The sequence below is a fragment of the Squalius cephalus genome (genome assembly GCF_949319135.1).
Source record: "Squalius cephalus genome assembly, chromosome: 22".
Classification (NCBI taxonomy): domain Eukaryota; kingdom Metazoa; phylum Chordata; class Actinopteri; order Cypriniformes; family Leuciscidae; genus Squalius; species Squalius cephalus.
The window spans coordinates 11,865,325-11,892,921 of NC_137143.1; the positions used below are offsets into that span (position 1 = coordinate 11,865,325).

Genomic DNA, 27,597 nt, shown 5'->3' on the forward strand with positions numbered 1-27,597 from the left:
AATATCACTTATTAAAAGTGATATTTAATAAGTGAGATATCACTTATTAAATACAAAACTAATAGTAGTTTGGCACCATGAATGTGGTTTGGCTTTTAGCTCATCACCATAGTTACTTATGCAAGTTGATATTCTGATCTTTTTAAGCACAATTTTACCAATTCCAAACCACATTAATCTTAAAGGCATACTATGCATTTTCCGTTTTTGTCAAACAGCGACCCCTAGAGTTGCTGTGGAGTACTTGTATTTAACGTTACTGTCATAAATAACACTCACGCAGAGCCGTCTCTGCACTCATGGTCTGATCCCCTCCCCACTGTGTATACCGGTATCTTCGTCAACTCTGCCATGATTCACGTCTGCGTGCTAGTGTCTTCCCTAGAGGGTCCGTGTAACGCTTCACAATTCAGTTTTCAGACCATACAATGCAAATGCAAAAATGAAAAATTTAAACCAGACATTCATTTTTCTTGTTTTTCCAGTTACATTATCAATGGATATTTGCCTTTTCCTCCCCTTTTTCAATTTGACTTTTGCTAAATTGTGACTTCAGAAACAAACATTCGAATAAATGAAATCTAACCGATTTTCTATTTTTCCATTTTTCGTCTTGTAATTTGTGCCGTGGGCGGTACCATTAGCACGGGGCGTGGCCGTGGACTAACTTTACTATCATTTCCTTGATGTAACTGCTTTATTTACACTGCATGCACGTTTGAGGAGAAGTTTAAAAGACGGAACACAGGACGACATTTTTCACCCGAAGTGCCATCATTTTTATTATTAATCTGTGCTAAATTATAAAGCATGCAGTCTCGGACCGGCCATCGGGAGCAGCCTGGGAAAGTGAAATCCCGGTGGCTTGGGTATGATTTGGCACATTGCCCTGTTTGTATTTACCTATTCATTCTTACTTTATTTTATTAATATATAGCTATATCCTTGTTGTTGTTCATTTTACATGGTACAGTAGCCTAGGCAGCCACAACCACGAGATCCCAGACAGTTCATTTTCAGTGAAGCAGAACGGGGGTGGCTCGCGAGCAGCAGCGCTTTTCAAGATCCTTCACGGGAATCTAGAATAACGCTAAAAATTATAGCCTACTAAGCAAAAATCTAGAAAAAAAAAGCATATTTTTCCCCCCAATTTTTAAAGGTTTTTAGCTCTCGTTTGTAGGCTAATACAATATTTAATGTCTATAGTGCTGATTCATTATTGAATGGCGAATTTAATGTGCTCGAATAAATAAATAAAAAACAAGCTGGGCAATGTGCCAAACGTAGCAAGGTATTTCTGTTTATTTATTGAAAATAAATAAATATTATTGCTCTGGATTTGCAGCACAGTTAGCTATAGCCTAGTATCGCCTCATGCTCATATCCCGGCGAACTGCTTCTATTGTAATGAACAGACTAGAGTTCTACAACTGTGCTAGATTTAAGGGCATTTTACGGGAACGAGAAGCGGTGTAGAGCCATAGACTGTAAAAAAATATGGACATAGTGTCCGTGACGTCACCCGTAGGTTTCTGAAGAGCATTTTTGAAGCCTAAAGTGGGCGGAGCCGGCCGTCACCATCTTGGCCTTGCGTCACTCCCGGATAACAGAAAATAGGCAAACAGGCGGAGCGTGAGTGGACTGGAGCTGACTGAGGAGCCTGGCCTGGCTATCTGAAATCACCTAGCTCGACGTGATCGAGTTAGCTGATGATGTAAAGCCAATTAAACGTTCCTATTTTTGCCCTTCGAAATATTATAATAGTTAAAAGACATGGCTACAAGTGAGACTGTGTATTACTTCGAGAGTGTTTGTGTGTGACAGTGATTTATGTGCATACATGTCAGTCACTATTTCATGGTCCGTCAGCCCGGCATTGCTCAAGTTCGCAGAGAGCTTATTCAGTCCATTTTAAATTCTGATTTTGGCCGTCTCTCAAATGGGTTAAACCATAGATATATTGCCTTTGAAGTGCAAGTAAATGTGCTAGAAAATCCGCGCTCATTCATGTGCATTTATTGCACGGACGGAGAAAGCGTCGACGCCTGCATGATTTCATCTGACGGTAGCTGCTACATAAGCATATTATAATCCATCTGTTCCGTGAGAGCAGAACGAACGAGCATTTATTGACATTTTAAATTTGAAAACCCCAAAAAGCAACGAAATTGTCAGACATCCATTAGTGCATGTTCACAGAGGAAAACAACTGAAATACAGCGCTGGTTGTTCTCTCGAACGATAACGACGGAATCCAAAGACGTGGGCTTTGTACCCAAGTATTAAATTGTATGAAATAATCCAGAAAAAAAGCACAAACACTGCAGAGATGGCAAGTTCAGCAGCTAACATTTGCTGAGGTGAAGTGACGGCTAGTAACAGCAGACAAACGGCTAGCAGCCTAGCACTGACAGCGGCAATCCATCTGTCACTCAAGTGGTAACTGGCCACACCCTTAAATTTAAATATTAATCAACTAAACGGACGAGTTATAAAATAATTCACCCCCCTCACAGTTGTTATGAAGGGCAAAATTAGCTGTATAGACCAAAGCCACATAGAGATCCAGGCTGTAAACATATTTTTTTCTGCTGTAAAGTTGGTAATTTTAACATGAGGGAGATATAGGTGTTTCTCAATGTCAAGGATACTTCCTTGGCAGGACTGGTCCTTCCAAGTCACTTCCTTCAGAGGCTAGGCGAGGCTCCTCTTAAGCATTCTACTGTCTATGGTTTTTCAACGGCTCTGGAACAGGCTAGCAAGTGCACGTCAGTGCGTCATTACGTCAGTGAAAATGAAAAACAGAGCGTTGCTATGGACGCAGTTCTGTTCACTCAGGCAATATAATCGTTTTTAAATCAATAAACTCCTTTTTAATCATATTGATTATTTGACTGTCAAGTGTGTTTAAACAGTGCAGGTCAATTTGATCCATAAAATAATGGATGTAATTATTTTTTTAAACAAATGTTTGGTAACGTAAATATATTTACATTTGAAAGCATATTAACGCTCCGACTCCGCGTTAGTCCGTTAACGTCTAACATTTTGAATTTTTTTAACAAGATAGCAAAGCTGCGCGCATAGGATTGTGGGTGATTTGAGAGCGTGAAGAGCGCGAAGTCTACTCATATGCATCCTTTCCTGTGTATGGGATATTTTTCGAACGAAGGACGCAGTCCTTGGTTGAAATTCCGAGGAGCCTCAACATTGGAACAGTCCTTCGACGGATGTCGATGACGTAGCATCCTCGGAATTCTGGCTTCCGAGGATCCTTCCTTGACATTGAGAAACGCCTACAGATTTGACTCACTTCTGCAGCCAGGCCAAGCGGCCAGTCAATGAATTGCAGTTCCGTGTTGGTTTCAAGAGAGAGACGGGGAGGTTGCCGCTTGTGTAGAGCTAAAGCACACAGAAGCTCAAGCGGATGCCGTGGTAACGAACAATGCCCGCTATAGTGAAAACATCTGCATCTTTATTGTATTGTAGGCTATTACAAACGAGAGCTAAAAAACTAACAAAAAAAAAAAAGCTTTTTTTCTATATTTTCGCTTGGTAGTATTTTTATTAATAAGGTCAATACAAACAGGTAGGGCAATGTGCCAAATCATACCCAGGCCACCGGGATTTCACTTTTCCCGGCTGCTCCCGATGGCCGGTCCGAGACTGCCTTATAATTTAGTACACGTAGACTATTAGCCTAATAATAAAAGTTATGGCACTTCGGGTGAAAAATGTTGTCCTGTGTTCTGTCTTTTAAACTTCTCCTCAAACGTGCATGCAGTGTAAATAAAGCAGTTACATCAATGAAATGATAGTAAAGTTAGTCCATGGCCACACCCCCGTGCTAATGGTACCACCCACGGCACAAATTACAAGATGAAAAATGGAAAAATAGAAAATCTGTTAGATTTCATTTATTCAAATGTTTGTTTCTGAAGTCACAATTTAGCAAAAGTAAAATTGAAAAAAGGGGAGAAAAAGGCAAAAATCCATTGATAATGTACTGGAAAAGCAAAAAAAAAAAAAAAGAATGGTTGCAATTTCGCATTTGCATTGTATGGTCTGAAAACTGAATTGTGAAGCGTTACACGGACCCTAGAGGCTGCTTTATATGTTATCACTATGCTAATCTTGCATAGTGTGCCTTTAATAAAACCCAGGGTTGGCGCAAACTCAAATGAAACATTCCTGGCTAGCCACCAAAACCGGCTTCATGGTATAGGCTCCTGGTTAAAGAGATAACATTAAATATATAACGGAGATGAAGTAATTGCAGTCGTATTGCATGCAATGTTTTGTTTTTGTCTTTTTTTCCTCATTGGTGGGCCTCCAAATTGCAAAGATCACCAATGCTTTCGCAAGTTCATCAGGTTCACCTAAAAACAAGCCTATTTTAACACTTTATAATAAAAAAGAATTCCTGAGGAAAAATAATCCCGTCCTCACAAACTACTGAAAAGTCTCACAAGCGTAATTCATAGGACTAGATTCATAAAAAGAAACTCATATACTCCACAAGTCCATGTACAACTAAAATATGTAATGCATCTTCTTCAACATAACCTTGAAGAAAAAGATAAATTAAGCTACCTGGAGGTCTTTTCACTCTCAACTATAAAAGTACAATTAAATTAATCAATTAATCATAGTGAAATTAACAATAAATTATGACAAAACAATGGTATTTATTTGAATGATATACATGGAACATCATGCTACAGGACTTTAGGTCACATTATCAATAATGACCCAAAGCATGATGTGTACAATTACTGATGTCAAACCTATTGTCATAAATGAACATGCACACAAATATAGTGCTGGTCTGCAATCGGATGTGTACTAGTACTGATATCTTGAGAACAATTAAATACAATTCTTCACCTTTGTGTGGCCTTTACATGACTTTTGACAAGGTCTCAAAGCACATCCAAATTTCACATTAAAATGTACAAAGCTCCATTTAAAGATTGACTAAGTACATAGTAAAACACTACATTAAAATGGATTTATGTTAATTCTACAAGCAAATGTGTAAGTGAACATTGATCTAACCAAATATGTATCAACAACCTGTAGCCATGTGCCTAACAACTCTGCTCCTACCAGACTCAATCCATTTATCCAGAAACTGCCAAGACCTTACAAAGTGGGGGAGTGAATTCAAATGCTGGTTAAAAAAAACACAAAAAAACCCCATGTAAAATCAAATTTTAAAACTGCTCCTAACCACCTTCCAAATAAAACATAAAAAGAAATGCGCTGTTAAATGCAATACAAATTTTAATATGAAACAAAATAATCTGCGATAAAAAAAGCTAACTGCAATGAAGAGAGAAAAAAAAAAAAAAAACAGCACACAACATCATAGATGACAATACTTGCGGTTTCGGTTTTTAACTTCCAACCATGAAAACTAAAACATTTAAAGGCATATGCTTTACACTCTTTGCAGTTCTTTGGTCCTTCCAATGTTCTTTTACCTTACAGATGGGCGAGCTGGAGCACTGAATAGGTGGCCTATTTACAAAGATCTAGAAGAGGTGAGAATGTGTGTAGTTTGTAATGACAAAAAAGCTAAAAGTCTTCACATTATAATATAAAGAAAATGGGACCAACAAGTCCATTGTGATTAAGGGAAGAGGTGTTAGAAGGAAAGAGCAATAATGCCATGAAATCTTTAAGGTATCCCAAAAGTGTGCACAAACAAAAAAGGATCCTCCGATACATCTGTGACTTAAATTGTCCAGGGTTTCACAAATGCCAGGCATTAGGGACAAATTACTTTTTCAAAATTCTAGCTTTTGCTTAACCCCACAGTAAAACACTAACACAAATTTATTTCACCCCAAACATAGATGTACAAGTATGTTTATGTAGAGAGTCAACAATAACTGAAACCTCAATTAACTTTCAGATTCTTGAGACCAAAAAAAAAAAAAAAAAAAAAGTCCCTTTACTTGTGAGACTTGCTGGATTTGAACGACACTTGTAGAACTTTGTCTCCCAGGCGGTATCCATTCAGGCTGGCAATGGCCATTGCTGCTTCCTCGTAATTTGGCATGGTAACAAACCCAAACCCTTTACATTTATTGGTGTTAAAGTCACGGATGACCTTGACGTTTGTGACAGCACCGAACGGACCAAACATTTGCCACAGGATGCCTTCGTCTGCATCTTGACCCAAATTATAGATGAAAATACACCATCCAGAGGAAGAGCTGCCTGCCACATTCATACCGGAGACGCCACTCATATGGTCAACACTCATGGGTGAAAACCTGTGAAAGCAAGAGATTAATCAAGAGAGCAACTCTAGGACAGGTAAAAGCTTTTCTCACAAACAGCCAAGTATCAAGAACATCCGACGCAAAAAATACAACATAGAATGAAGTACAATATTGAAAGAAAATCTTCAGAATGAAGGACAATATTAAAATATTTCCTCAAGTATTCCGCTCAGAGTTTCCGCTAGAAAAAAATGGTGCCGGTCAAAGTGACTGGCAGAGGTTTCGTTTTCCGGACATTTTTGATGATATGCCGGTCAGATATCGCCTCTTAATTAGGGGGGCGGGATTATTACACGATTTATTATTTATAATAATAATAATATTACCATCTTACGTGACAGTTCTCCATTACGGACGCGTCGCGACCATTCAAAGCGGCACTAAAAGACTGCTTTAAAACTTCCACAGAGACATCAAACAGAAAGCACAAAGCCTTTCTTTAAAACGAATTTCGTTTTGTATTAATTGTATCTTAATTTTAATCAGTGTTTCATTATCCAATTTTCTCGATTTAATAAATAAAAAGTAAATATAGCAGACAATAAATAATCACGACATGGAGGCGCCAGCGCCTGAACTGGAGCTAACGTTAAGCTATCATCCATGAACCGAAATTTAACGTATAAGGTAGCCTACTCGCCTCACACACCTAAAAAAAAAAAAAAAAGAAATATATCTATTGATACTTTGCACGTGACGTCACAAGTACTGGCTGGCGGGCAAGAACGTCGTTCTCCAGCAACGAAACCCAGTAGACTAATCAAGGGTCGCCAGTTTTACTATACAAAAGTTGGTGTTTTGAGCTGTAAACGACATGCCAGATGGTTGTTGTGCAATTGGATGCACTAACCGCAGATGAGATAAGCAACCTTCACAGTATACACACTTCTGTGCAAATTACCATCAAAGGTAATTTCAACATTTGTTTGAATACAATGGGTGTATGATCATGTAATTAATCGTGTCTTTAAGTTACTGTAGTTTTGTCAATCAACACCACCAGTATTCACCAGCTTGTTCGGCGAGTCAGCTGTTTGTGTTATGAGTCTAAGCTAGGCTAACTGTACGTTCACACCGCCGCCGGCGAGAGCGGCAAAATTCATTAAAAATGAATGATTTCCGGGCACTTTGACACTCTCGCCGGTGGCGGTGTGAACGCACAGTAACAGCTGTCGTCTTTTGCTAACAATAACAGAAGTGTGTGATAGGTTGTTTTGAGGTTTGCAATATCTATGATTTTCAATGAGAACCAGAGATGACCCAACAGTAGAGCTAGATTATTTACGGAGGAATTATTACTGCTCGATTATCTTAAAAAAACTTGTCTGCTTTAGCCTACACAATTTAGCTACCTTGGAGTTAATCCTAGTCCATAGTTATGCAGCTAGCTCGCTAACAGACTTGATAGCTACTAGAAAGTCCTGGAACTACAGGACTCAACGTTGAAAATACCCGTTTGTTGCCCACCAGGTATCCGTGGTAGTCACGTGACTGCAAAGTATCAATTATCTACAGAAATCTCTAGGCTACTTTTAAACAGAACCATTCAAAACAAAATAAAACGATGTGATCCGTATGAAATGTGTATCTCTCTCCGGCGCGTTCACTACTGCGAAGATCGCGAGTCAGACTTCATCTTTGCAGCTGACACAGAAAACACTTGTTTATTAATAGACAATTAAAATGTCTCATTGCAATATTTTACATATTCATAATCATTACTTTTGCTGGTTCGTTGTGACAGTTATGAAAAATTGAGTGTGAGGGATTTGTTCACTTCACACAAAAAGATCTTGGAATGAGATGGCTAACTGTAGTAGCGTTTAGTCCACTGCCTATAATAGCCTAATTTAAAGATCACTTTTTTTTTTAACCGACTACCGAGAGAAACTTGAGGCACTCGCAAGAAAATGGATAAGTAGCTACATAATAACATTCACAAATATTACACCATTTAAAAAAATGCATAGGCTACTGAGTTACTAAAACATTCTGTCAAAGAATACACTTGTTTGTTCACAGTTTTAACGTTCATGTTTCCATTTGTTTAATTTCAAGATCTGAGGTGAATTATATCCATTGTTGCTTTTACAGCTTCAAAGCTGGAGCACTAAATGAAATTCAAAGTCACATTTCACGCTTTTAACAATAAATAAAGCACATAAACAGTAGCCTACCAGAGATTATCATTGCCACACTTTGTGTCTGATGTTCCAGCGCGACGTCGCAGAAAAATAGAAACCGTTTAGAAATGTCGCGTGTCGCCGTCGCGTCTGGTTAGGACAAAAACTCTGATTAACATGGAAAAGATACCTTTTATCGTGTGTCGCGTCTCGTGTAGTTAGTTAGGACAATTTTAATCGGACAATTTGACCGGAGAGATTTAATTTTGTCGGACATTTCATTTTTTTTCCGGCCAATGTCCGGCAATTACCGGACAACGGAAACCCTGATTCCGCTTTCTCACCTGAAACGCTGTGCCTGGTGGTGAACAGGTCCTCCGAACCGACGGGACTGAGTGTTGTAGAGCTGAGAAAGCAGCTGGGAATTCTTGGTCTGGTTTGGATTGGCAGCAAATTTCACTGTGATTGGTTCAGAGGCACCAGCTGGTTTGGATCCATTAAGATCTTTGATGGCTTCCTCCGCTTCAGACCTCTTATCAAAACGAATGAATGCAACTCCACGTGACAGACCTGATGCAGGTAAGAAACCCAAAATAGTTGAGACCCAGGCTACATTCAAGATGATAAATTGCAGAATGAAGGACAGAAATCATTACCTGAGGCCTGATCGACCAGTACACGGGAGTTTATGATACGCCCATACTGGGTAAACATGTCCTCTACATCCTTCTGTGTCATGGTCTTGGGTAAACCACTGATGTAAAGGTTGGCATCTTTGATACTGTCAGAGCTCGGCCGGGCATATGAGACCTGATTTAATGGAGAAATCACATCAAAGACCCCTTCTTCTTGAATGCATTATAAAAATAAAAATAAATAAGCCATCATATTTGCTCCCATTACTAATGGAACAATGCAGTTCCATTGTACAGCCAAAGCAGAACCTCACATTAGACTTTTACAAATGAAAAAGAAAAAAGAAAAAAAGAAAAAACTACAATCAAATTCTGAAGTTCATAGATATTAAACAGTTTTTGTAGTCCATGCTTCCAACACACACAAAAAAGACAACTTTCAGTTTGAATTAAACTACAATGCTCAAAGTAAAATAAAATAAAATAAAATAAAATAAAACTCTGGGACTTCAACGCAGGGCTTCTGTTCGGCACAATCTCATACTCAAGAAATTGACTCCATTTCTACACCACAACCTCACAATAAAACTGAAAGTAGCAGATTGATCGTAAATGAACTTTAAAATGAAAAAGGTCACTGACTTCAGTATAATTCTGTACCGAATTTAAACCATGCTTAGACAGCCAATCATACAGATAAGGGCCAAAGTCTAGAGACTTCAAATGTCAAGAAAAAGAAAATGAAACAAAGCTAAAAATTAGGGGGGGAAAGAACAATAGTTTTAACATGAAAAGAAAAAAAAAGAAAAAAGAAAAACAATAATAATTCCTTACAGAAAGCAAGCAGGACTCGAACGTTGTCCTTTACTGCTTTTAGTCTAGTTTAACATGGCATCTATAATGTAACATGATACAAAAACACCTCTTAGCACGTTACCTTGATAGTTTTAGACTGTAGTCTCAGGCCATTGAGTGTATTGATTGCCCTTTCTGCATCACTAGGGTTAACATAGTTAACAAATCCGTACCCTAAACTGTGGCCTAGAGAAAACAAAAGGGAAAAAAAAAACAAAATAAAAATAACAAACGTTCGTCCACATCCTGCAGACTATTCTTTCTGGACAAAAGAAACATAATACAAGCTAATCTTGTGAATGACAATTGTGAAAGAAAAGGTTACATGTTCATCAAAAACAATTCAAATTTGACATCAGACAAGGAAATGGTTAGGATACAGAAATAAAAGTCAAACATCAAAAACTCTTTATAGAATAGTTTCTAAGAATAAACAAATACCTTCCTTCACACCTCCTTAAAAAAAAAAAAAAAAAAAAAAAAAAAAAAAAAAATTAGTATGCATTTATAAACATTTTCAAGTAAATAAAATACAGAATGTATACATTCAACACATCAATTATTCATCACGTTTCTAAGTATAATAAAATCCACAGATAGTGAGATGCTGTGGGCAGGAAATAAAAATAAAAGCTAACGGCAAAGATGCATGAAGATGGCACCACACCGACATCATTTGGCTACTCCAGGTTCTCCACAAATTCAACTGGAAATTGATAATTGTCCTCAAACAATAGGAAAACAAAAACAACCAAACAAAAAAAAAAAAAGATGTACACTCTGCACACAAGACAGGATGCCCACAGCATTAAAAGAACTGAGAAGTTTTAAAAATGTCAAATGAGTTGAGCTTTTTGCAGTCTCACACTAAAAAAAAAAAAAAAAAAACCCTTTACAGAAAAAACAAATGTGCTTGACTCACACATTGTCCAACCAAAAGCTAAAAGAAATTGAATCTGGCCAGTACCACAAAGAATAATGAGCAAATCCTTTTCAAATAGAGGAAAAAAACAAATTCAAATTTGAGCAAAATGTTTTAGAGCATAAATGATATCACAGTAGACGGTGAAATTCTGACACAAACCATGACCCAAGCTTCAATAAACTGCTCAAAGATCTGTTTTAATATCAACAGTTCTTAAATATTTAAAATCATTCCCTATAGAACTTAACTATGAAAATAAAATATTCCTCAAAAAAAAAAAAAAAAAAAACCTAAGAGGTGGAATTAAACAAGAACGTATGCAAAAAAAAAAAAAAAAAAAAAAAAAAACTGCCTTTGTCTACACATACAGATATCACAGAAGAGAAAGCCACAGACTCGTGTTGAGCTCAGTGAGACATACCTGCCATCTTGTCTCTTATGAGTTTGGCCGACTCCACCTCGCCAATGCTGCTGAAGAGACTGCGGAGCTCCTCCTGACTCATGTTCTGGGGCAGGTAGTTGACAATCAGGTTGGTTTTAGCATCACTTGGCTCATCGCCCATGTGGTCCTCGTAACCGTTCGGCATATCGTATACTTCCTGCTTCACAGAAGAACATGCATTGTTTCCAAATCATTAAATTTGCATTGGCACACTTAAACTTAAACAAAAAGAGCAAGAACAATTATCAATAATATCCAGCATTTGTCTACAGACAGAAATAATGGCCAATTTTACCTTTACTGAGCTGGCACCCTTGTGTGAGTCTCTGTCATTACCCTGGTTCTGAACCTCACAAACCTGCAGCAACAAATCAGTTGCAACATGATATAAATATGGACCTAATAACACTATGCAATATAGGACTACTGCTATTTTGGTTAGATGCCAACTGCAATTCCTGGGCTTTATACTTGTAGTATGTAAAATACCAAAGAAGTTGAATCTAATAATAGGACTCAAGACATTTATTGATGCAACAAAATGATTTTCCCTAAACAAACAAACAAAAAAATTCAACCAAAAAATTTAAAATAATGTTTCAGTAATTCAGTACTTGCTGTATACAGTTCATGGGATTGTTTTAAAAGTGATAAATTAAACCAGTCCCAGTAAAGTTCTTCATTTTTGGTCATGGTGAAGTGCGTTCATACAGCTGACATTTTTACCTGTGGTTAAGTTATCCACGTTGCGTGCATGACACGTTTAATTGGAGCATCTCTCCTGCTTTTAACAATCACAGTTTCAGACATGATGTCGGCCCTTCAAACTATCAATTAATTTTTTGCTATTTTCCGGTCGAATGTTTTATTCATCTTGATTCATCAGTAAAATTCGTCCCAATAATGGATCAAATAAATAAACAATAAAATAAGTCATCAACACAAACACTGCTCAAAGGGCAACATAAATAATCTTCATAGATCGATAGTATTGGTGTCGAATTGTTATATGGTAAATTCCTTGAAGAAACAGTACAAGATTATAAATAAATACTCACTTTTAAATACCTTATGTGTCCTCTTCTGACGGCCATGTAGACACTTTACAGCTTCAAAATTTTAGTCTGAAAGAGAAATAGTAAGAAACCGTAAAGAACACGCCATATACAGCGCCATGACAAACATTGCTTTATAACAACCCACACATTACTATATTCAGACCATTTCAATTTGCTTACGGACAAAAATCACTCAAGTCCACCATTTGTACTGAATTAAACGTCTATTCGTCGATTTCTTTCCCCATCAAACATAACAATGAAGAGGAGCTAATTTGCATGTATGCTAGGCTAAACTGCAAACTAGGCTAAGCTGCATGGACAGCACGGATCGTTACAAATAAATACATAAGTAACAGCATTCTAATAATACCATTATCCACACATATATTTGTTACTTGATTACCTAAATTCGTTTTGCAAGTTATAATTGTACTTTTATCGCTTCAGGCCACTCGTTTTAGGCCTGTTGCCATCATCAAAGCTAACACCGAAAGCTCATGTGCGTTTGTAAGCGCGTGCTGTCCGCATATTTAAAGAAAATAATGTTCACAGATTATAACAGGAATGGCATAATTTTCAGCACAAAAAAAATACCTTGGTGTCCTTCGTTCTCGACCGTCGTTGTAGCAGAGCGAGTCACAAAATGTTTAGGTAACACAGCGGAGATCTGCTCTACCTACTTCGCACGCGCGGATCTCAGCCGAAGACGGGGGTTCGCTCGGATGTGTCGCATTCAAGCGGAAGTGAAGCCACTCCTCCTGCCGGGAGGAAGAGATGCTGCGGAGTCACCCCATCTATTCTAACTCTAAGCTAACACACACACCTTCATCAAAACATCACACGACCTATCAAAGCATTGCCATGTTGTTGTTGTTGTTGTTTTTTTTTTTTTTTTTTGCAGCAATCTATTATGTTTGTCAAAGTATTATAACACGGGTTTTATAAATTAATTTAGCATGAAATGTAGTTTTAAACACATCTGTCTGTATCAATATGTATCCCACCCCCTTTACAACGACCCTCTTAACTCTAAACAATTAAAATCATGCAGTGTAGGCTAATCCCCACCCCCTTTACAACGACCCTCTTAACTATAAACAATTAAAATCATGCAACAGTGTAATGAATTTCAGATACTGTACTGACGTAACTGTAATTTAGGTACTTTATATGATTTATTTTTCTTAATTTAAGTACTTATTTACTTAGGCTATGTATTATTATTTTTTATGTTGTAATTGTTTTTTTTGTGTTGTAACTGTTGTTCGTTTGTTGTAATCAATTTGACTATGAGAATCTGACAAATTAATATATTTTTTAAAATTGACACTCAAAAGTCCTAACATCCGTTTTAGGGTCTTTACATTTCCCTCTTACAATTAGGGACTAATATGATATTATATATTATAATATTATTACTAATATTACTATAAAAAAAAAAGGAGGACAATAAATACTCTTCCTTAGACTCCTTATTAAAGTAAACTGATAGAATATTCCACTGCTGCTTCAACCATTGGTCAATGTGTACTGATAACTGTCAATGTCAGCATAAATGAGCTATACCAAAAAAAGCATAAACTCACTTCAATTTATTAATCTTGGAAACATTGAAACTCCTGCTCAAATATAAAGAGCATCTACACTGTCTTGCAATTGAACACACATTATTAAATGATTCATCTTAACTGCAAAGTATTACTATTCGTACATAGCCATAATGTTCCAGTGATGTCTAATCAGGCTACTGTTTATGTCAGCAGCATGTACAAAGCATTCTTTCTTTTTTTGGCAAAGATCAAAATAAAGTAGAATGACAAGCAACTATATTATATACTGAAATATTTTTTGATGCTGTTACATGTTCATAGAGGCAGATAAATTTAGCTTCTATGCTAAATTTATCTTCTTCCATGCTAAGAGTAGAATAATACAGAATGTACTATTTGAGAAGCTATAAGTGCCTGTACAGTAGAAGAGGTAGACATTCTGGCTGAAGCATAGTAGTTGTGTTAATTCCACCTCATAGAGAAGATTTGTAGTACAGTGGCAGTTTAGATGTGTTTTTCCCTAAAACATTCCCAGATGTTGAAGCGGGATGTTGTATTTTGTCATGACTACAGAAAAGTAGGGCATTTGACATCAGTTTGGTAACCCTGAATGACATCAATTAGATTTGATGGAAGATAAACTGCCAAAGAAGAGCTGGGGAAAACATTATCCTTGATTGTGGCATGATGTCATATCCTTCCTTTAGTCTGAGCTTTTAGAAATCATTTCAAGCATTTTTGCAATTTGCTAATACAAAATCGGTGAATTAAAATGGGGCAAAAGACATATACTGGGGTCAGTCATTTATCAGTCATTCCTAAACAAATACCATAACATCACAGATACATGATCCTCACTACCTTTAGAGATGGAATAAGATTGCATGAACATTTGCATATGAAAGCAAAAGAAGAGAAAAATGAATTTCAGCCCAGATGAGAGACAATCTTATCCACAATGCTTGTTGCAAAAAGAACAACAATGTTCGCTGTGCCGCTAACTTAAAATTGTCATGAAAGCCACATGCCTCAATATAAAGAGCTTTAAGAAACAGAAACAGCTCATCAAGTGTCAGGCCTGTATCAAAATATCTCATGGCAAAAAATGGAAGAGGGGAAGAAGGAATTCTCAGTGTATTTTTATAGCATAATCTCTCCTGCTCTCTTCCTTGCACTAGGCCCTCCGTCTTCTGTAAGAATCATACTATTTAGATCATCCAGTCTACTGACATTCTGCCGTACTGCCACCTGTCTCAACACCCATGGAGAAACCATTACTGAGGTTCTTGGGACTGGGTGGGGTGGTGCTTACTGGCAAAGGCTCATATTTGCCTCCAGGATCCATTGAGCAGCTCTTCTTGGGCATCCTGGGCCGCACCATCAGAGCCTTCGGTATAACAGAGGTCTGCCTGTGTCCGTCTGCTATCAGGGGTGGGCGAGTGGGCATGGGCCCAGATAGGGCAGAAGATTTAGATTTATGGGTAGGGTGGAGTGGGGTACTTGATGGACTCTGAGCTCCATCCTCAACCTGCTTAAATCCCTCTTTAATGGGAATGGGCTCCCTTTGAGAATCCAAAGTGTTTTCCTTCTGTATGCTGCTCTGGCATGAGGTATTTTCTGTGTTGGGCATCTCGCAGCTGTCCGTCCGCCGCCGTGAGCCCTCGTGCATGCGGCTTGTGGCAACCACCGCTTTCATAGCAGCCTATAGAAAATGTAACATTTAATTTAATATTCAACAATAATTATTGATCTCCCTGCATTGACACCATTAAATGAGAACTGAACTGAGCTGGACGATGACATCATGGTTTTCTCCAGAGCGGCTATATATATAAATTAACTAAATTGATAACTTCAATGAAACATCACTGAGCTTACTGGACTGGAACACTATTTTCTTCTGGAAACAAACTTTGTTGCATTATTTTCCTGTTATCTCTGTAAAGCTGCTTTGAAACCATCTTTATTGTAAAAAGCACTATATAAATAAATGTGACTTGACTTGATTTGACTAGACAGAGTATCTCATGATTACTGTGCACTGTTTCAGTAAAATGCTTGTGATTCTGCTCATAAAAAGCACAGAAATAACATTCTCGAACAGCCCAATATCTTACATTGAGCAACTTTTAACTTAACTCTGCCCCCTCCATTGACGGAATTTTCCGGCTTTCCAGAAAACTTTTTTCCCCTCAGCTTTTTGTTTAAAATATTGGATTTTTATGAAACTTACCCACAGTCAAGTGTTGATAAAAAAGAATGCATGAAGCTAGAGTAAAAGTTTTTTGCTGTTGTTGTTGTTGTTGTTTAAAAGCAGAGACTCTGTTCTTTCTTTTGATATATTGCATGTTCAGATATTCATACAACTAAATATTGCATTACATTTTTTGAAAATTATTAAAAAAAGGTGACAAGGCTGGCAAACTTAAAAAAAAAAAAAAAAAAAACACTGGCAGGGAAAGAGTTAAAGCTACAATATGTAAATTTTTTCGCCGCTAGGGGTCGCTAACCTCTTACAATAACAAAGGCGAAGGTTGAGGACGCATAAGCGGAATTATGGAACTTGTCATCATGCCGATGGATCTAATAATTTTATGGATGCGTGAAACCTTCATGTTTTTTTAACATGACTGTGGTATGAAGCAGGGCGTATGAAGCAGGGCCGGCCCGCGGCATAGGCAGTATAGGCAAATGCTAAGGGCGCCACTCATCCATAGGGGCGCCAAAATGAGTGAACGAGTGAATTTTTTTTAAACCATTACTTCGAAATACTACCAAATAAAGCAAAAAAAGTCCGGCACATCAATCTTCCCCCGCCCAGCGAGTGCTTAAAGTGCGTCAGAAAAAGAGCGCGCGTGCGCGATCAGTTGTTGGTAATTTGTTGTGTAGCGTGCGCGACGCCGCATCCAATGTAGACAGCGTTGCTTTTGGTTTGCTTTTGTTTGTTTTAACACACTCAGGCTCCCCTGTAGAAACGGACCTGGCAGCTCGCGCCAGGTCTAGACACGGTGAAAGTTTCCTGATTGTGACGGATGGCCAAATTTACATGACACATTATAAATTAGCATTATAGTCTGCAATAAATACAGTGTCAAAAAGAAGAGAAGAGGATAAAAGGGGATAAAGACAGGTAAAGTGCATGATGTAGTGAATTAACAGTTTATCTAATTGCATAGTAGCCTAAGATACTATAATTTAATGGCATTTATTTTAACCTTAAACTTAATGTTAGCAGTTGTGAGTTCTCCAGAGGCCACAGACAGTGTGATTTTGTATAACAATCATGTCAGTTTTAAGACGCATTTTTTATCACTTTTTTAATTAATGTTTTACACTACAGTTGTGCAGTTTTGGGGGATATATGGCATTTTTTAAATTTATTTGCAAAAATTAGTAATGATATTTATTTACAGGTTTATTAAAAATAGCAAAGTTCACATTAAATCTGTATTGTAAAACGCGCTATAAAAGATAATGGGGACTTGACTTGAATGCTAGATGTAATACACTACAGGCCAAAAATTTGGACACATTACTATTTTTAATGTTTTTGAAAGAAGTTCTTCTATCATTTATTTCTGTGATTCTGTGAATTTTCAGGATCATTACTCCAGTCTTCAGTGTCACATGTGACATCCAGTCTATCACATGATCCTTTAGAAATCATTCTAATATTCTGATTTATTATGAGTGTTGGAAACAGTTCTGCTGCCTAATATATTTGATGAATAAAAGGTTAAAAAGAACTGCATGTATTCAAAATAAAAAAAATATTTTCTAATAATATAAATCTTCTTTACTATAACTTTTTATCAATTTAACACATCCTTGCTGAATAAAAGTATTGATTTATTTCAAAAAAAGAAAGAAAAAAAATGACTGACCCCAAATTACTGACCAGTAGTGTATATTGTTGTTACAAAAGATTTCTATTTTTAAAACATTTGCTGCTTTTTTATTTTTATTTATTTTACTTTTTATTCATCAAATTATCCTAAAAAGTATCACAGGTTATGAAAAAATATTAAGCAGCAGAACTGTTCCCAACTTTGATAATGAATCATCATATTAGAATGATTTCTAAAGGATAATGTGATAGTAATGGTCCTGAAAGTTCAGCTTTGCATCATATAAATAAATGATAATTTAAAGTATAATGAATTGAAAACCAATTATTTTAAATTGTAATAATATATCACAATATTACATTTTTTTCTGTATTTTTGATCAAATAAATGCAGGCTTGATGAGCAGAAGAAACTTCTTTGAAAAACATTAAAAATAGTAATGTTTCCAAACTTTTGGCCTGTAGTGTGTGTGTGTGTATATATATATATATATATACTGTATATCATGAACACAATGACGGGGTGAAATGGGCTGTGATGCATGGGGCGCCAGGTAAAATCTTGCCTAGGGCAGCAAATTGGTCAGAGCCGGCCCTGGTATGAAGCATAAGGACATTTCATTCTACCGAACTACACGCAAGTGCTTAATTACTACTCACACAGGTCAGTTTATTTGACGAATTAAACGTGTGAGGTAACGCAGCACTGTTTCACTTGGTCTACATTATCATACTAAACTGCATTTGAGTGTGTTGAAAGTTATAATGTTATTCTATGTGTTCGTTTGTTGGCTGTATGAGACTAGCAGTAAGCTAGATCAACATTAGAATAACATACTGATCATATTCTAACTTTTCATCATGTTGAGCTATATAACATTGATTTGTTTTATGTACATTTGCTCACCTTTCTAATAAAGTACATGCAAGAGCAGCGTCTCTGTCAAGTCGAAGTTAGTCGCGGACGTGGAGCTCTCGGCATCACGAAAACACCACGCCGATATTGATCCTCGTTTTATTTCTCCTTTTGTCCCAAAGTCTGCTTGCCATGGTCCATAATGTTTGATTGAAACAACAACAGCGTGAGCGTGCCGCTAGACGTAATGCAGTTGCCCACGTCTGTCGCCATGGTTACTATGGCACTACAAGCGGAAACCAGGGATAACGCCACTATTACATTGGATAACGCAGGTATTACATCGACAGGCGACAATAACCAGGGACGAACCATTATTTAAAATTGGAATTTCTCTGAAATTAAAAATCTTTGGGAACTTTTGGGATATTGTAAGTACACAACTGCAGAAAATATATTTTTGGATTTTTGGATATTTTATTACAAAAATCTTACATATTGTACCTTTAAATGTCAACAACATGACAGTATTTTTTGCCCTATATATTCATTGATAAAAAATACATTAAAATTAAAATACTGTGTTTCTGAACTTCTTTTCTAAAGAACGATAAAAAGACATGCAGCACGCTGTCATAAGGAAGTAAACATGAAGGACATTAAAGCTACACTGTGTAAGATTTTCTCCCATCTAGCGGTGAAATTGTATATGACTACCAACTGAATATTACTGTCTAGCCCCTCCCATTCCGATGGCGTTTTAACTCCTACGGTGGCCGTATTATTCCAGTCGCGAGTAATCTCCACCTTGCATTTGTCACGGTGCCACTGAGTGTAAAAGCGCGAAAGGCAAAGCTTGAATTTCCAGGTATGTCCCTCTTTGGCTAATGTATTTTCAAGATGGAGGCGCAACATGGCTGCCGCCATTCGAGCGACTCGCTCGTATGTATTCTGAATGACAGATTCTATGCTTACGAGAATACTTGATTTGTTGGTGGAAGTAATTACACATAAATGAGCACATATAATTTTGAAAGAACAAAGTGTTTTTTGCTAAGAATCAACTTAAAAAAATACACAGTGTAGCTTTAAAGGGGTTCTATTATGCTTTTTTTTTTTTTTTACTTTTGTGATGGTGAAATCAGCTGCAGCGGGCGGAGTCAGCTGGACAGAGTGCACGCTGATCGCTGTTCAGCTGATTGCTGTTCAGCTGATTGCAGAAGACACTCGTTCCGCTGCCTGGCCTAGCTGTTTCGTCGGCGAGAAGGCTTCTTCGAAAAATCAACGAAGTGTGTTTGTCGCTGAAGGAGATTAAATCTGAATCCTATGGTGAAATGAGCTGCTTTTATTGGCAAATGCCCCGTCCCTTCTTGCGGGCTCTGCCACTCCGCCATAGGTTTGTGCAGTTCCCACTGACCAGCCAATAAGCTTGTGTGCAGATCACTGCACTGTTACGGCTGTGCAGTAGCACTGCATGATTTTATAAAAGACTTCAGTAATCGAAGAAAAGGAGTTTCCCCATCGCATCTAGCAGACGCAATACGACTGACTGTTCGAAAGAGAACATATTCCAGTACACCCAAAAAACAAAATCAAGACTTTGTAAAAGGGCATAATAAGACCCCGTTAAAGTAAGTGATTTTACATTTATTTATAATCTTCTGTGGAAGCCAGTGAATTTTTACACAGGAAATATAAAAAAGCAAAGGTAAAAAAATAAATAAAAAAATAGTTTTAAATGTTTTTAAACATTTATGTTTCTTGTATATAGAGCTGTCACTGTAATACTTGATTTCTGACACATCACTGTCCTTCCACTGACTACGCTTCGCAACTGTCTTGAAAACTTGAAAAGTGCAGAATTGTAATGAATGTTGATCTAGAATGACGTAAAAGTCGCATTCATTCCGATTTAACTGTTCAGACTGAGGTGGTTTGTGCTGTTTACACTGTCAGGAGAAAACATACGAGTCACATATGAGTCACATATAAGCAAAAATATCGGATTTGGGCCACATTTACCTGCAATCTGAATGTAGCCTCTGTGTGTGTGCGGTGGTGCGCACAGATAAAAACGCGTGAGTACTAAATTGAGTTTTCTTTTGCCTATTCTGTAGCTGGAATGGTGTAAAATCACTTGTATGTGTAAAAAGTATGCAAACTTTGCAAAATGAACCCGCAAATCACATGCGTGCCAAACCATGGGGCCTGGTCCGTACGGATCACGGATCAACTAGTTATCATAATCTATATATACTAGATATAGCCTAAACCTACCCATCACACAAAACTTTATGCATTTGTACATTTTCAAAACTAAATTAATTCTGTATGATTTATAAGCTTGTGTACCCATGGAGATCTCAATTTAGGTCCTCACAGTGACATGATTCCCCATGAGTCAGTGTGCATTCAGGTTTAAGTCCCCTTTAATAGAAAAACATGTACGCACACAATTACTCTCTCTCTCTCACACACACACACACACACACACACACACACACACACACACACACACAAACCAAAGACAGACAGACACAATCTCTCACACACACACACTGCATAGATACTTCATTATTTTATCACACTGGCTTCACAGCAGGCGCTTCTGGACCACCAGGGTGGACATCGCCTGGCCGAGGGCCAGCACTGTGACTTTAATCATGGCTAGTCACCATGCGCAGCTCAACCCCGACTCAGAAGTACCCTTGTGCATTAAGAGTGTTTTGGCCTTCCACTGTCCTTGCAGGGTGGCCATCACATGCAGGGAAGAGACAGTCTGCAGTAGCACAGCAGCCCCATCATTGATGGGAAGTGAGAGAGGAAAAACTTTTTCTGCAGATTTAAGCATTTTTGGCTTGCCATGTTGGCACCAATATGCTTCCATACTGCCAAAGCTTTTCACACACATCCGGGAAGGCATGGGGGCGGGGCAAGGTGATTACGCGTTGCACTGCACCCCCCAGAGTAGCCCGGGAAAGCATGGCTGTCAAGTCTGAATCCAATTCAGCATGAGCCTCCAATCCCCTCCAGAAGCTGCCAGGCATGTGAGACAGTGAACGAAGCCATCAAACTGGACGGCACATGGCACACTGAACGCTCAAGTCCTTATGAGAAAGGCAAGACGAACCCTTGCTGTCAGCTGTCAGCTCGATGGCACATGGCACGCTGATGTCAAGCCTTTACGAGAAAGGTGAGACGAACAACATGCCTATGTGGACATGCTCTCATGAGAGAACATAACCACCCACAAACACAGTCTCAGCATGTTTAAAGCCCAGGCATTTGAGACAGTGATTGTGGCCGTCAAATTAGGATAGGAAACGACCGCATCCAGAAACACACTGTTTGAATGACATCTTGAAAAAGACGCAGTGTCAAACCGTGTATGCTCTTTAAGGAAACTGCTCTCTCTGGTGCCAATCGTACAGGGTTATGGTCGCGGCTACACAAACAGGATGATAGTGCAAGCCTGATGTGAGCATTCTCATTGAAGGCGCAACGTTCAAGCTGTGAAAACAGCTGTTTTGCTCTCTGTGAGATCGGGGCCAGCGCTGTTTTTTGCTGTAATCCAACACCAGCTTTGAAAAGGCGTTTGTGGCGAGCAGGACGAGGCCGAGGGCCGTGAGAGGGCAGCACAAGGCCGGAGGCGTGATTACTGATGAGCGACACCTGCGCGACGCACCGGTCTCGTATTTCTCACGGAGGAGCGGAAGCATAAAGGAGGAGCGACGACAAGTGAAGAGTGAGAGAGGAACAGGCCTGAGTTTTATGTTATGTTTCTGTTTTGTGAGGCCAGCAGTCGTCCGCGAGGGGCTGCTGGCTTATACTTTCATTTTTGTATTTGTTTATTTATTTATTAAATATGTTTGAATGTTCGCCGGTTCCCGCCTCCTTAAAAATTAAATTAATTGAATTAATTGAATTAAATTAATTAATTCTTCTCCGCTCCTCCGTGAGAGATACGAGGCTGGTGCATCGCGCAGGTGTCGCTCTTCAGTAATCACGCCACCGGCCTCGTGCCGCCCTCTCACGGCCCTCGGCCTCGTCCTGCTCGCCACAGCGTTCTCCAGAAGAATCAGACTCATTTTCTTCTTTTTTGAAGTTAAAACGCTCTTAGATAAAATTGCAGAGCAGGAACAGTACAACCGCTCTGCTCCGAAGCGAAAAGAAAAGATGCGACACACCTACTGCTCATTATGTGCTCGCGCTACGAGGCAGAGCAGCTCATGCAATTATCACATGCACATTGGCTCATTTTGTTACACTCGAAGTAGATTGGTCCCTCAAAGCGATCCCAATCAGTACAGTACGTTCGACTCAGTCAAACGTGACTGAACTGAAAGGGAACACTCAGGAGAACATGGAGAAATATAACACATCTAACACAAACATTTTTGCTGCAGATCGATTGCTCCTGTCTGCCTTGCTGCTGGTTTGCATCTGTAAGCTCCGTATAGCTTTCTGTTTTGAATCTCTATTTACTATAATTCCTTGTTGTTTATATCAACATATATTAGATATTGTCTAATATTGCCTATCACATTAATCTGACATCGCTAGCCTTTAACTAAATTGTTATTGCGCTAGTATCTCGTTAGCCTGTTAACCTGCCATCCGTGCTTGCCGTCTTTTTTTTCCTTTTTCTTTTTTGCGCGCACTCGCACTTTTTACAAGTCTATCAAACAACTGTGGTAAGTAGGATCAGTCAACAAACACGGCGAGTAAAGTCTTCTCCTGTTATTGTCACTTGCACTTCGTGTCACATGTATAGTATAGCATTCTCTGTCAGCACTGAGGGCTTTACATGTGATAAATGCAGGGAGACAGTCAGGCTGACGGAGAACATTTCAGAACTAGAGACACTCATCTAAACTTTAATCGAGTATAGTGAGAGTGCAAGGGCTTTAGAGACTGCTTTGGATGTCACTAGCTTAGTGAACTCTGTGCATTGTTCGGTTCCAGCTGTAGAGCACGTGCAGCAGTTCAGATTACCATAACAAATAGATTCTCCTCACTCAGTGACGCACCCACTGAAAATCCTGTTGAATTTGTAGTTATTGGCGATTCTATTACACGGAATGTGAAAATAGAGACACCAGCCACCATAGTCACATGTTTGCCGGGAGCCAGAGCACCTGACATCAAAGCAAATTTAAAAGTGCTGGCTAATGCTAATCGTAAATTCTCTAAGATTATTATTCACGTCGGCACTAATGATGTTCGACTTCGCCAGTGTGAACTCGCAAGTACGATGTCAGACACTGTAATTTGCTCTGGCCCCCTTACTGTTCACCAGAGTGATGAGATACTTAGTAGACTGTCCTCACTCAATGGCTGGCTGTCTAAATGGTGTCCGCAAAATAATATAGAATTCATAGACAATTGGAAAAGTTTTTGGGGCAGACCTGACCTGTTGAAAAGAGATGGTATTCATCCCTCCTGGGATGGTGCTTCTCTTCTCTCTAATAATATGGCACATAGTCTCAGAGCTCAAACATGACGAATTGGGGCTTAGGTCAGTAATGTAATCGTCTGGTTTTAGCCAGGTTTCTGTCAAACACAGCACATCTAGGTTATAATCTGTAATCATATCATTAACAACTAGAAAAAAAAGTTTGTTGAGACAAACTTTAAGTTGGCTTGAGAAAGCCGGACCAGAGAGTTTGAAGAAGTTTAAAGTAGTTTGAAGTTTAAAGTAGTTTAAAGTTTGACAGATAGATTAGTTTGAAAGAAAGAATAGTTAGAAAAAAGAAACACATTAGTTAGAAAGGAAAATAAAGATTAGTTTGATAGATAGATAAATTAGAAATAAAGAAAGACAGATTAGTTAGTTAGAAAGATAGATAGATTAGTTAGAAAGAAAGAAAGAAAGATAGATAAGTTAGTTAGAAAGATAGATAGATTAATTAGAAAGAAAGAAAGATAGATAAGTTAGTTAGAGAGATAGATAGATTAGTTAGAAAGAAAGAAAGATTGTTAATTTAGTTAGAAAGATAGATAGATTAGTAAAAAATAAAGATAGATTAGTTAGTTAGAAAGATAGATAGATTAGGTAAAAAGAAAGAAAGAAAGAAAGAAAGAAAGAAAGAAAGAAAGAAAGAAAGAAAGATAAATAAGATAGATAGAAATATAGATAGATTAGTTAGAAAGAAAGAAAGATAGATAAGTTAGTTAGAAAGATAGATAGATTAGTAAGAAATAAAGAAAGATAGATAAGTTAGTTAGAAAGATAGATAGATAGATTAGTTAAAAAAGAAAGAAAGAAAGAAAGATAGATAAGTTAGAAATATAGATAGATTAGTTAAAAAAAGAAAGATAGATAAGTTAGTTAGAAAGATAGATAGATTAGTTAAAAAGAAAGAAAGAAAGATAGATACGTTAGTTAGTTAGAAAGATAGATAGATTAGTAAGAAAGAAAGAAAGATAAGTCAGTTAGAAAGATAGATAGATTAGTTAGAAAGAAAGAAAGATAGATAAGTTAGTTAGAAAGATAGATAGATAGATTAGTAAGAAAGAAAGATAGATAAGTTAGTTAGAAAGATAGATAGATTAGTTTAAAAGAAAGAAAGAAAGATAGATAAGTTAGAAAGATAGATAGATAGATTAGTAAGAAAGAAAGATAGATAAGTTAGTTAGAAAGATAGATAGATTAGTTTAAAAGAAAGAAAGAAAGATAGATAAGTTAGAAAGATAGATAGATTAGTTAGAAAGAAAGAAAGATAGATAAGTTAGTTAGAAAGATAGATAGATAAAGAAAGATAGATAAGTTAGTTAGAAAGAGATAGATTAGTAAGAAAGAAAGATAGATAATTTAGTTAGAAAGATAGATAGATTAGTTAGTTAGAAAGATAGATAGATTAGTAAGAAAGAAAGAAAGAAAGATAGAAAGAAAGAAAGAAAGAAAGATAGATAGATAGATAGATAGATAGATAGATAGATAAGTTAGTTAGAAAGATTGATAGATTAGTAAGAAAGAAAGAAAGATAGATAAGTTAGTTAGAAAGATAGATAGATTAGTTAGAAAGAAAGAAAGATAGATAAGTTAGTTAGAAAGAAAGAAAGATTAGTTAGAAAGAAAGAAAGAAAGATAGATAAGTTAGTTAGAAAGATAGATAGATTAGTTAGAAAGAAAGAAAGATTGTTAAGTTAGAAAGATGGATAGATTAGTAAAAAATAAAGAAAGATAGATAAGTTAGTTAGAAAGATAGATAGATTAGTTAAAAAGAAAGAAAGAAAGAACAATAAGATAGTTAGAAAGATAGATATATTAGTTAGAAAGAAAGAAAGAGAGATAAGTTAGTTAGAAAGATAGATAGATTGATAGAGTCTCAGAGCTCAAACATGACGAATTGGGGCTTAGGTCAGTAATGTAATCGTCTGGTTTTAGCCAGGTTTCTGTCAAACACAGCACATCTAGGTTATAATCTGTAATCATATCATTAACAACTAGAAAAAAAAGTTTGTTGAGACAAACTTTAAGTTGGCTTGAGAAAGCCGGACCAGAGAGTTTGAAGAAGTTTAAAGTAGTTTGAAGTTTAAAGTAGTTTAAAGTTTGACAGATAGATTAGTTCGAAAGAAAGAATAGTTAGAAAAAAGAAACACATTAGTTAGAAAGGAAAATAAAGATTAGTTTGATAGATAGATAAGTTAGAAATAAAGAAAGACAGATTAGTTAGTTAGAAAGATAGATAGATTAGTTAGAAAGAAAGAAAGAAAGAAAGATAGATAAGTTAGTTAGAAAGATAGATAGATTAGTAAAAAATAAAGAAAGATAGATTAGTTAGTTAGAAAGATAGATAGATTAGGTAAAAAGAAAGTCTAACACACTGATGCAATAAATTCAAAACAACATTTCCAAAACTGGTAAGTTATGTTGCTTGTGCCCCCCTGAATAAAAGCCTGACAACGTTAAATGTGTTTAGTTTTCTGATAATAGAGAATGAGGAGTTACATCACAATGTTTTCACTCCGCGTTGCATTTCGGGAAGGTGCCGCCATCTTAGAAGGATGAGCTATACGTTGCCATGGTTACTTCGACAGTGAGACAGAGAGAAATAGCGACAGAGAGAGAGAGCAGCTTGATATTTGTTTGCATTTTGCGATATGCTGCAGTTTCTTGGGAATACATGGAGAGAGCAAAAGGAAAGGGGCTTTATCGGGAGAGACTAAATAACAACGCCAGGCAGCATTATTTAGAGAAACTGCTTGTCACTAAACTGACAGCAACGACAGCGAGCACAGCATGATTTCAAAAGCAACACCTTTCAGCGCCGTCCTCTCTTTAATCGGGCGTTTACAGAATTCACCAATGCTTGTTTGCTTCGTGGTGTGTGTTTCACTAACATTTGCCTTCGTTGTTGGATGTTTCAGTCGTAGGTGGTTGTGCATAGCTGTTGTACTGCTATTGTATTTTAAAGTAGTCTTACAGACTTGGCAAATTACAGTATTTTTGTCATTCTTGATGAAATACTTCCACACATCTGATGTGTGGTGTCTGTTGGTGACGTTCGCCATTTTATATTAATTTATGGTTAATGCACGCTCGAGGAGTCGATTGTTTCCGACAGCGCCGACTAGTGGTTGAAGTAGTCGATCTCTCGACTAGTCTATGCAAGCCCTAATAGATACATTACTATAGGTGACAATGTTTTGCTGTTAAGGTTCGCAGCCTCTCGAGGAGAAATCGAAACAAATGAGCGCAGCACTCACACTTGCGAAGACACAGTTGCTTGTGGTCCCGTCCAACCCAACACTACACCACAACTTCTCCATTCAGCTAGGTTCGTCATCCATAACTCCATCAAGGTCAGCCAGGAACCTTGGAGTTGTGATTGATGATCAATTGAACTTTACAGGTCACATTGCTAGAACTGCAGATTTGCCTTATACAACATCAGGAATATCAGGCCCTTCCTATCAGAGCATGCTACACAACTCCTTGTCCAAGCACTTGTTCTATACAGACTGGACTATTGTAATGCTCTCCTGGCAGGTTTTCCAGCTTGCA

At 37.5% G+C, this 27,597-nt stretch overlaps 2 protein-coding genes across 11 annotated transcripts in view; both read right to left on the bottom strand.

The window, feature by feature from the left end:
- Window positions 1-5,001: 5,001 nt before the first annotated feature.
- Window positions 5,002-13,079, bottom strand: elavl1b (ELAV like RNA binding protein 1b). Of its 10 annotated transcripts, none has more exons than XM_079857401.1 (9): window positions 12,929-13,079; window positions 12,332-12,397; window positions 11,569-11,631; window positions 11,253-11,433; window positions 10,348-10,362; window positions 9,989-10,092; window positions 9,073-9,226; window positions 8,761-8,986; window positions 5,002-6,284 (listed from the first exon to the last, which is right to left on the bottom strand). In XM_079857401.1, the coding sequence occupies exons 2-9, from the start codon at window positions 12,365-12,367 to the stop codon at window positions 5,960-5,962; spliced, it is 1,104 nt and encodes a 367-aa protein (XP_079713527.1). In that variant the 5' UTR covers window positions 12,368-12,397; window positions 12,929-13,079; the 3' UTR covers window positions 5,002-5,959. The 10 variants fall into 10 exon arrangements, with proteins under 10 accessions (XP_079713527.1, XP_079713531.1, XP_079713532.1 ...); XM_079857405.1 differs by having other exon boundaries at window positions 11,253-11,430; window positions 12,342-12,397; window positions 12,929-12,945; XM_079857406.1 differs by having other exon boundaries at window positions 12,342-12,397; window positions 12,929-12,945.
- Window positions 13,080-13,906: 827 nt separating this feature from the next.
- The window catches only part of LOC307150354 (calcium/calmodulin-dependent protein kinase type IV), a 265,657-nt gene continuing 251,966 nt past the window's right edge, over window positions 13,907-27,597 (bottom strand). Inside the window, exon 11 of the mRNA XM_079857518.1 lies at window positions 13,907-15,586. Coding sequence (XP_079713644.1) covers window positions 15,107-15,586 — 480 coding nt within the window. The 3' untranslated portion in view covers window positions 13,907-15,106. The remainder of the gene's footprint in view (window positions 15,587-27,597) is intronic.

Coding starts and splice junctions, on each gene's coding strand:
- elavl1b (XM_079857401.1), bottom strand. CDS start 12,367: ATGGCCGTCAGAAGAGGACACATAAGGTATTTAAAA. Junction 11,632..12,331: donor GACACATAAGGTATTTAAAA/GTGAGTATTTAT, acceptor TTGTTGCTGCAG/GTTTGTGAGGTTCAGAACCA. Junction 8,987..9,072: donor ACTGGTCGATCAGGCCTCAG/GTAATGATTTCT, acceptor TACCTGCATCAG/GTCTGTCACGTGGAGTTGCA.